This window comes from Fistularia commersonii, chromosome 11 (assembly GCF_037954325.1).
Source record: "Fistularia commersonii isolate RoL2024-O1a breed Wild chromosome 11, RoL_Fcom_v1.0, whole genome shotgun sequence".
In the NCBI taxonomy this organism is placed as follows: Eukaryota; Metazoa; Chordata; class Actinopteri; order Syngnathiformes; family Fistulariidae; genus Fistularia; species Fistularia commersonii.
The window spans coordinates 18,162,694-18,171,854 of record NC_141294.1 but is presented as its reverse complement, the minus strand read 5'-3'; the positions used below and the strand labels follow the sequence as shown (position 1 = coordinate 18,171,854).

Sequence of the window (9,161 nt, the reverse complement as noted above, 5' to 3'; positions counted from 1 at the left end):
ATGCACCGAACGACCGGAACAGGCGCCTAAAATCAGTAGAAAGCAACCTTCGAACCAGGAAGTGATGAAAGTAAACTTGAGATTTATTCTGGGGGGGGGAGAAACAATGAAATAAATTTGAAAAAAAAAAAAAAAAATCTGCAAGGGATTACGGAAAAGCCTGGCGAGAGGTCGGCGGCGGCAGGCAACCGAGGAAGGAACCCAACGCTCTGATCCAGCCCAAATGTTGGTTGTTTATTTAGTTATTTATTATTGATTTGCCCAGGAGTCGCATAGGCCAAGAACAAAGGTCAGACGAGTCTCATTTTTTTTTTTTTTTTTTTTTTTTTTTTTTTTTGTTGTTGTTGTTGTTTTTCCTCTTAAATCCCAGCAAGTTGTTTTTTTTTTTTTTTTTTTCCTTTTCAACTGCAGTCGTTCTCACACCAGCGACAGAGGAGCAGCACCTCTTTAACAGCATCAGGAGGTTAAACAAAAAAACAAAACAAAACATGAATGTCTTTCAAGAGGTTCATGTCATTCCTATTCCAGCCCCCCCCCCAACATCCCATAATAATAAAATAGCATTGGCATTTATGGGGGAAAAAAAACATGCTAAATAACGGCGTTTCTGCAGATAGATGTGGATTCGGATCGGAAAATCACGGCATTGAAGGAGGAATGTGACGTTCACAGTGCTTCGAGAAACGCGGGATTTCCGAGTTTTCGGACGCAAGGGTTGCAAAAAAAAAAAAAAAAAAGTAATAAAACATGCAGCGGGAAAAAGGGGTTAAGACGCGACGTGAGAGTTGGCTTCGATGGCGGCGGGGGGGAGGGCAAGATGGCGGCTGAATCCAGACGGAGGGATGGGAGAAGTGAGTTTTGCCGTTAAACAAAACAAAAAAGAAGAAGAAAATCGTCTTTGGTAAATCTGCCGCCGCGCGTCTTTTTGTACCCCGGAAAAAAAAAATCCAGTTTTGCATATCGGAAGGTTCCCCCCCCCCCCGCACCCACAGCGAATGGAATTACAGTATGTCGATTTAGCCCGAGAGCTAACATCCCGAGGTTACGGCGCCCCCCTATAGGCCGATTTCGTCATCGAACTCGTCTTCAAAAGTGTAACCCCTGCCTTCCTCCTCATCGTCGTCGTCGTCGTCGTCGTCGTCCTCTGAGTCAGTCTCCGAGTGACCGTTGTCCGCCCTCCTCCTGTCCAAAGCAGTCACTTCTTCGTTGGAGCCCTGCGAGGCGGCGGGACTCGGGGGCGCGGCGTGCTCGCCGTCGCCGTAGCTTCCCCCCGCCGCCGGACGCCGGAGCCCCGGCTGATCCTCATGTTGGAAATCGAAGCCCTGGCCGTCGTCCTCCTCGGACGCCTGGCGGATGATCTCCTCACGTTTGTCGCTGAATCTCACTTTGGGTCGCAGCCCTTTGGGTTTGGGCCCGTCCGTCGTCCTGGCGTCTCGCGCTTCTTCCTCCTCCTCCGTCGCCGCCGCCGGCTCCATCCCGTTCACCTCCGCCCGGACGTTCGTGGACCTTTCCGCCTGCTTCGCCGCGCCGGAGGACACGGGACGCGGCGTTTCCCCCTTGTCGGGTTCCAACCCCAGCCCGTCCATCACCCCCAGCACGTCCCCCAGCATGGACGGGCCCAGATCCAGGTCCAAGTCCAGGGTGAAGGACGACACCGACTCCGAGTGCTGGAGCTCGCCGCTCGCCGGAGGCGTCCCCGGCGCCTCGTCGTGGCCGGCCAGGGGATCGTCGGGCGACGGCGCCGCTCGGTCCGAGCTTTGGGCGGTCGGGCCCAGGGTGGACAGGAAGGAGGTGTCGCCGAAGGCATCGCCGCCGCGCCCGATGTGCATGGTGTGGCGGAAGTCGCCCAGCGGGGCGGAGATCATGGTCGGGTCCAGGCGAGGGGCCCGGGTTGATTTGTGGAGCGGCATGCCTGCGAACAGACGGGGGAGGGGAGGAAAATAGTTAGGAAGGAGGGGTCGTAAATTCAAGTATGAGGAAAGTAACACTGAACAGATGAGACCAGACCCGGGCCGACTTTCAGTTCTTAAAGGACCCTCAGGGCCCTCGGGTCAGCGGGGTTAGAGAGGGGATACCAGATGACTGACAGACACGAGTTCGCTATTTTATTACAACAGAAGAAACGGCAAAAACCTCGCAAATGTACTTTGAAAGAAGCCGCCTTATTTTCAGTTTTAAAAACAATAATAATATCTGGAATGATTTGCATGAGAAAAAAATGTACATAAGACAGGAAGAGGTTACAAAAAAATCTGAATAAAAAAAAAAAAGGCAAGAAAAGGAAATTCCCACAAAACAAGTGGTGAGAAAATGTATAAAATCATGAAAATTTTACAGCGTTTTCCAACAAAATACCACTGATGCACTTTGAAAGTAGTCGCCTGAAATTAACAAAAAAAGACTAACAAATAAAAAAATATGTATATTAAAATTTTTTATATGGACCAATTTGTATGAGAAAAAAAAACAGTATATTATTTGAAAATATGGAAAACACAGGAAGACAGAACTAAAAAATCTGAATTTAGAAAAGAAAGAAAGGGAAGTCCTCACAAAAAAATTACAAGAAAATTTGTAAAAATCATTAAATTAATTCTGTTTGTCAATGACATAATGCGAATGGACATTAAAGAAATCACACAACATTCGGTTTAAAAAAAAACTAGAAAGGTTTAAAAAATTTTTAGATATAACATGTTGAAAAATTTGCATGAGAAAAAAATTGGTAAATTATTTAAAAATATACAAAAAATGTATATATGACAGGAAGAAGTTACTAAAAATCAGAATTAAGAAAAGCTCGAAAAGGAAATTCTCACAAAAAAATTAGCAAAATAATTTGTAAAAATTCTGAATTTATTTCACTGGGTTTTCCAGGAAAGGCTGCATGAGAGAAAAAAAATCAATAAAAATTGAAAATATTCAAAAAGAAGTGGATAGAAGGCAAGAAAAGGCTACTAAAATCCAGAATTAAAAAACATCAGTAAACATCTTGAAATTATTACGCACTGTTTTCCAAGAAAATGCAGCAAATGCTTTTCAAAAGAAGTTGTCGAAATCAGTTTAAATAGAAAACTACAACAAATAAAAAATAATTTTTGAAATTTTAAAAATCTGTAGAAAAATAAATGGCAAAATATTTCAAAATGTGTAAAAAAAACTATGAAGGAAAAGACAGGAAGAGGTTACCGAAAATGTGAATTAAAAAAGCAAACACACAGGAGATTCACAGAAAAAAAAAAAATGCAAGGAAATTTGTAAAAGTCATGAAATTACTTCCCTCTGTTTTCTGAAAAAACACTTTGAAAGAAGTTGCTGGAAATTCTTTTAAAAAAAAAAAAAAACATATAAAAAAAAAAGCAATTGAAAACAATTTCCCAAAAATATATTGAACAATTTGTACGGGAAAAATAATCAACCAATTATTAGAAAATATGTAAATAAATGTTTGAAAGAAGAGACAAAGAAGAGGTTACTGAAAATCTGAGTGGAAAAAGCCAGAGGGCAGGAAATTCTCAGACAATAAAAAAAAGTTTGTAAAAAATGTATAAAAATTGTGAAAAATACTTTACTTGCCAAAAGTATAACATACACAAAAATATAACGGCATAATTGAAAATTGTAAATAAGATACTGGTGGAGAAAGTGATAAATTATAAAAAAAAAATTAGATATGAAAGAGATTAAATAATGATTCAATTTGATTCTAATTTGCCTGGATATTAATGAGCAAAAGTTGCATGGCATGAAATGAAAAGCCGCCTTTAAAAAAAAAATCTTAAAAATTAGAAACAAATGACTTAAGATATCAAAAAGCCAGAAAAAAAAATAATAAAAAATACAACAGATGTGACGTTTATTTTCTTTTTTTTAAAAAAAAAAAAAAAAAGGGAAATAGATGTACCAGAAGGACATGAACCCTCCCCACCGGAAGTATCCTTTAGATTGACCGGTTTCACCCTGAGGGGGCCTCCGGATCATGTTTCTTCCAGACCCCCCAAACCCACCCAACCCTCCGGCACCCCAGATGAGCATTTCATTTGGAAAATCGGAAAGAAAAAATAAAAAATAAAAAAGGGAAAAGGTCAGAAGCGTGTTGGAGAGTCCATCGGGATGGACTTCATCTGGTTGTGCAACAAATGTGGGAAAGGCTGGAAGGCCAAGCCGAGACTTGCACTTGAGACGCACTCCTGCAACACCAGCACATACTTTTCTCTCCCCCTCGGGGGTGTGTGTGCGTGTGCGTGTGCGTGCACGTGTGTATATGTATGTGTGCGTGTGTGTAAGAGAGAGAGAGAAACAGCAGCTTTCTCAATAGCATTCACCCAAAGCACATTTAACACGACATTAATTAATCCATTTTTAAATGATAATTTAAAAAATGGGTGCCTAAAATAAGGGAGGAGGGTTTCCGGTGTGTGTGTGTGTGTGTGTGTGTGTGTGTGTGTGTGGGTCCACTTGTACCAACCGTTTTCTTATCAAATAACACAAACGTATCCTGCTTGAAAGTTTTGTTGAAGTGTGTGTGTGTGTGTGTGTGTTATTGGGTGTGTGTGTGGGGTGAAACTGACCCACTCCCCCCCACCCCCGCACACACAAACACACACACACACACACCCCTTCTATACACACTCGTGTATTCTAACACACACACTCGCACGACATGTTTTTTTAATGAATAATAATCATAAATAATAATAATAAAGTTTTACGGTGACGCGTAAAAGCGCGCGGGGTCCCGACGCGCCCCGGTCGGATCGATGAGCCGATCGATCCCGATTCAACGCAATGAGAAGAGATAGAGGAAAGGAAAATAAAAAAATATAATAAAAAAAAAAAAAAGAAATCTTTTTAATAGTGGGAGCGAGACTTACTGTGAAAGTGTTTTCCCGTGTGTCGTGGTCGCTCCGCCGCGTCCCGCTCTCTCACCGCGCTCCTCTCATTCTTCCCCCCTTTTTCACATTCAACCCTTTATTCCTTATTTAATTTCATTCACTTCTCTTTTCTTTCTCCCCCCCACCACCGCGACTCTAGTCTTTTTTTTTCCCCCCCTTTTTTTCCTTTCTCGCCCTCGATATTTTTTTTTCTCTTTTTTTTTCTGTGTGTGTGTGTGTGTGTGTGTTTTTTTCGTCTTCTTTCCAAAGGGATGGGCGAGAAGCGAGGAAGTGACGCGAGACTTGGGGGAGGCAGGAAAAAAAAAAAAAAAAAAAAGTTGCTGTCGACTCTTTTCGTCGTTTAAATATAAACAGAAAAAAAGGGGAGAAAAAAAAAGTGGAGGGAATATTTTTTTTTTCTTTTTTTAATGGCGGCTGTGGGGTTCTGTGGTTCATCGCACGGAAAGTACTACTTCTACTTCTAAAACTACTTATGCTCGGTACAAAGTACGCACTATCAAGCGTGGAGCACTGACTTTACTTTCAGTTTGCGGTGTTCTGGATTTCTTTTGCAAATTTTTGGGAAATTGCTTGTAATTTATTTGTTATTCATTCATCAATTCATGACCTATGGGGGTTATTCCGTGCTCAGGGTCGAGGCTGGTAGCCTAAGCCATCGGCCATTGGGCGAGAGGATGGACAGCCATTCACTCTCTCATTTGTAGGTCATTCAGAGACATACAAGTATTCACCCTCTCGCTCATAAGTCATTTCGAGATCGATGGTACAACCATTTGCACGTTTTATAGAAGCATACAACTCTTGCCCCCCTCATTCACATGTCAAATAGAGACAGATGGATGGTCAACCATTCATCCTCTCATCGGTACATCTGGGTCGAGGCTGGGAGCCTAACCATGTCGGCCGTTGGGCAAGAGGATGGACGACCATTCACCCTCTCATTTGTAGGTCATTCAGAGACGTACAACTATTCACCATCTCGCTCACACGTCGAGTCGAACGACTGCTCACCCTCTCGCTCACAAGTCATTTCGAGATCGATGGTACAACCATTCGCACGTCATATAGAAGCATACAACTCTTGCCCCCCTCATTCACATGTCAAATAGAGACGGATGTATAGTCATCGTCTCATCTGCACATCTGGACAATGTAGGGTCTCCACTGAACCTCCTGCATGTGTTTGGACTGTGGGAGGAACCCGGAGAACCCTGAGGAACCCCAAGTTCCCCCCTTGTAGGAACCCAACCAGGAAATTAGCTGTACTAGTAGCAGTCGTAGTAGTAGGGCTAGTACTAGTAGCAGGCAGTTCTTCTGCCATAGGCATGGTCTCCCCATGAGCCACCGCTCTCAATGTTACTTGGAAAATGTACGTGTACTTGTAGTATTTGTACTCCCAAAATATTTAATTTCTTCAACTTCTGTACTTGTACTTCAATCACGTCCTCATTTCAGGCGTTGACTCTAAGAACTTTTCCGATAAGGGGCATAAACCCAAAAGTGTTAGCCTCGTTGGCTCCTCGAACAGGGACTATTTTCTGCAGCGGAATGAGGCAGGCTCGGTCCAAAGGCCAGGGTTGGGTCACTTAAAACAAGCGACTGGCGGGGACGCTGAAGGGGGCCGCAGGGCGGGTTCAGCCGCCCGCCCCCTCTTTTTGCAATTGTCTCCTCAGCCCGCAGGAAGTCCGGACGTCCCGGAGGAAGCAAACGTCACCTCAATTTGTAGTTTTGGACGCTTACAGACAATGAGTGTCATAATGAATAGCTTTTTTAGAACCTATTCAGAGAGCAGGAAGTTACTCAGGATTGTGATGATGCGGTGACTAATCTTTAACTGAATTAAATGACCCACACATAGGAGTTTTCCTGTTGATTTTCAAGGAAATGATGGAATTATAGATTTAGTTTTTTGAAGTCCCACCACGAGGATTTGGACAGACGCGGGTAAAGTCGCTCCAGATGTGTCGGAGGCGGCAGCTAATTTGCAGACCCGGACCTCTTCCTCGCTTCACCTCCAACCCGCGTCATTTCTGTGAATGGCTGCACTCATGTTCGCCCTCCCGTGTCCTCACACGTTTGACCCGTTCCCACGCAACTTCCACTCGCAGACAGGAGGGAGGCTTTTGGCGCCTGCTAGCGGCGGCAAGATCACCTAGCGAGTGACATTTCTGCAAACCCCTGGACGGGAAGCTAATTATGAGGTACCCATTTGGGGTTGTGATGAAATTGGCACACAAAGCGGTGATGTAACAAAAACTGTCTTCTTCGCTATGTGCAGGTGGTTTGATTCATATTTGTATGTTCAGATATGTAAATAACAGGATGACTGTTGTGTTCCTCCATGAAATGTGAATGAGGGAGCAAAAGTTGTATGTCTCTGACTTAGGGTGAATGTGTGAATGTCTATATGACAATTGAGTGAGTGTGTGAATGGTTGCATGTCTCTATGTGACATGTAATGAGGGTGCAAGAGTTGTCTGTCTATATGACATGTGGATGAGGCAGCAAAACTTGTATGTCTCTATGCGACACACTAATTAACAAGTGAATAGGTGAATGTTTCCATATGATGTTTGAATGAATGAGTGAATGTTGCACGTCTTTATGATGTGGGAGTAGTTGTATGTCTCTGTATGACATGTAATGAGGGAGCAAGAGTTGTATGTCTCCATGACATGTGGATGAGGGAGCAAAACTTGTATGTCTCTATTATATGACACACTAATTAACAAGTGAATAGGTGAATGGCTCCATATGATGTTTGAATGAATGAGTGAATGTTGCACATCTTTATGATGTGTGAGTAGTTGTATGTCTGTATGACATGTGAATGAGGGAGCAAAACTTGTATGTCCTTATATGACATGTGGATTCGAGTGAATGGATGAATGTCTATATGAAATTTGAATGAATAAGTGAGTGAATCTTGCATGTCGATATGATGTGCGAATGGTTGTATGTCTCTGTACGACATGTGAACGAGGGCGCAAAAGTTGTATATCTCTATACAGCACATGAATGACAGGGTGAATTGCTGTATCTCTGTATATGTAGCCACGTGATCAACTGGCGACTGGTCCAGGGTGAACATCTGACCTCTGGGATAAGCGTACCACCCCTCACCCTAATTCCCATGGTTCCCAAATGCAGTATAAGCAGGATAGAGAAATTAATGAATTAGTTAGTTGGCAAATTAATGCAGTGAATTGATGTGTCTTTTTTTTCCCTTGTTTTCTTTATGAAAATTTGAAACAAAACTGTTCAATACTTATCCTATGCTACAAATATAAAGTAACCATTTGAGAACATTGGGATCTGATCTGATCTGCCCCCCCCCCCCCCCCCCCCGGCCCACAATGCTGCCCCAGCAGATACCGTACAGCTTTACCAATGTCACAGGGCGGTCTTGACGAAAATAAACACTCAGATCATTGGGTATCACCATTATCCAGTAAGATAAGAACCATCCCCATACAAGGACATACTATTAAATTACAATATCATATACTATAGTAACACAATGTATTTTCTTTTTTTTTAAAAACGCTAGATGAAATGAATGTGCAACTTTATTAGGGTTAGGCTGTCTAACACTTTTGAGGCCTTTTTTTTTTCCTCTTACAGTCTACTATTTCCCCATCCTGCCTGATAAAAAAGGTCAGCGATAAACCGCATTACATATTATCCAAGTCAAACAAACAGCGCTAACCAGCTCACCAATATTAAACCCGGTGGCAAGAGGTCTTGCAGACTTTTTAAAAAAAAAAATGGGTCAAAGGTCACCCATTAATACACAAGGAAGTATCACAACTTAGCTATTGTAGACAGAGTCGGGGCCGGTAAATATTACAAATATTAATGACAGCCAGTGAGCAAATATTGACTAAATGGGTGGAACTGGAATTAATGTTTCTTTGAATAATTGTCTTGGCACAATGCAGTCAGACACAGAGTCCGCTTGGTCAAATAATTAAAATGTAATTTAAAATTCCTCTCAGATAGTAAATTTATTATCCCCCATAGCCTTTTTATATAGAATGTGATAAGTCTTAACTCCTTTTTTTTTTTCTTTAACAAGAAGAAAAATACTGTATTCGGCTGGCTAAGCTAATGCTAAAGCTAAAAGCCGCGCCCCGAGAACGCCGTCTACACAAACATAATTCCTCCTTAGTGTTTAACACCTCTAAACGCGGCGCATTTATTCTTTGTAATCTTTTGTTGCAAGGCAAGGTGTAAAAAAAAAAAAAAAAAAAAAGTTTTTTTTTG

At 42.3% G+C, this 9,161-nt stretch overlaps 1 protein-coding gene across 1 annotated transcript; it reads right to left on the bottom strand.

Moving 5' to 3' along the window:
* Window positions 1–65: 65 nt before the first annotated feature.
* cdc42ep5 (CDC42 effector protein (Rho GTPase binding) 5) lies at window positions 66–5,134 on the bottom strand. Its single transcript, XM_086155653.1, has 2 exons — window positions 4,875–5,134; window positions 66–1,912 (listed from the first exon to the last, which is right to left on the bottom strand). The coding sequence occupies exon 2, from the start codon at window positions 1,908–1,910 to the stop codon at window positions 1,056–1,058; it is 855 nt and encodes a 284-aa protein (XP_086011779.1). The 5' UTR covers window positions 1,911–1,912; window positions 4,875–5,134; the 3' UTR covers window positions 66–1,055.
* Between the last annotated feature and the right edge of the window lie 4,027 nt (window positions 5,135–9,161).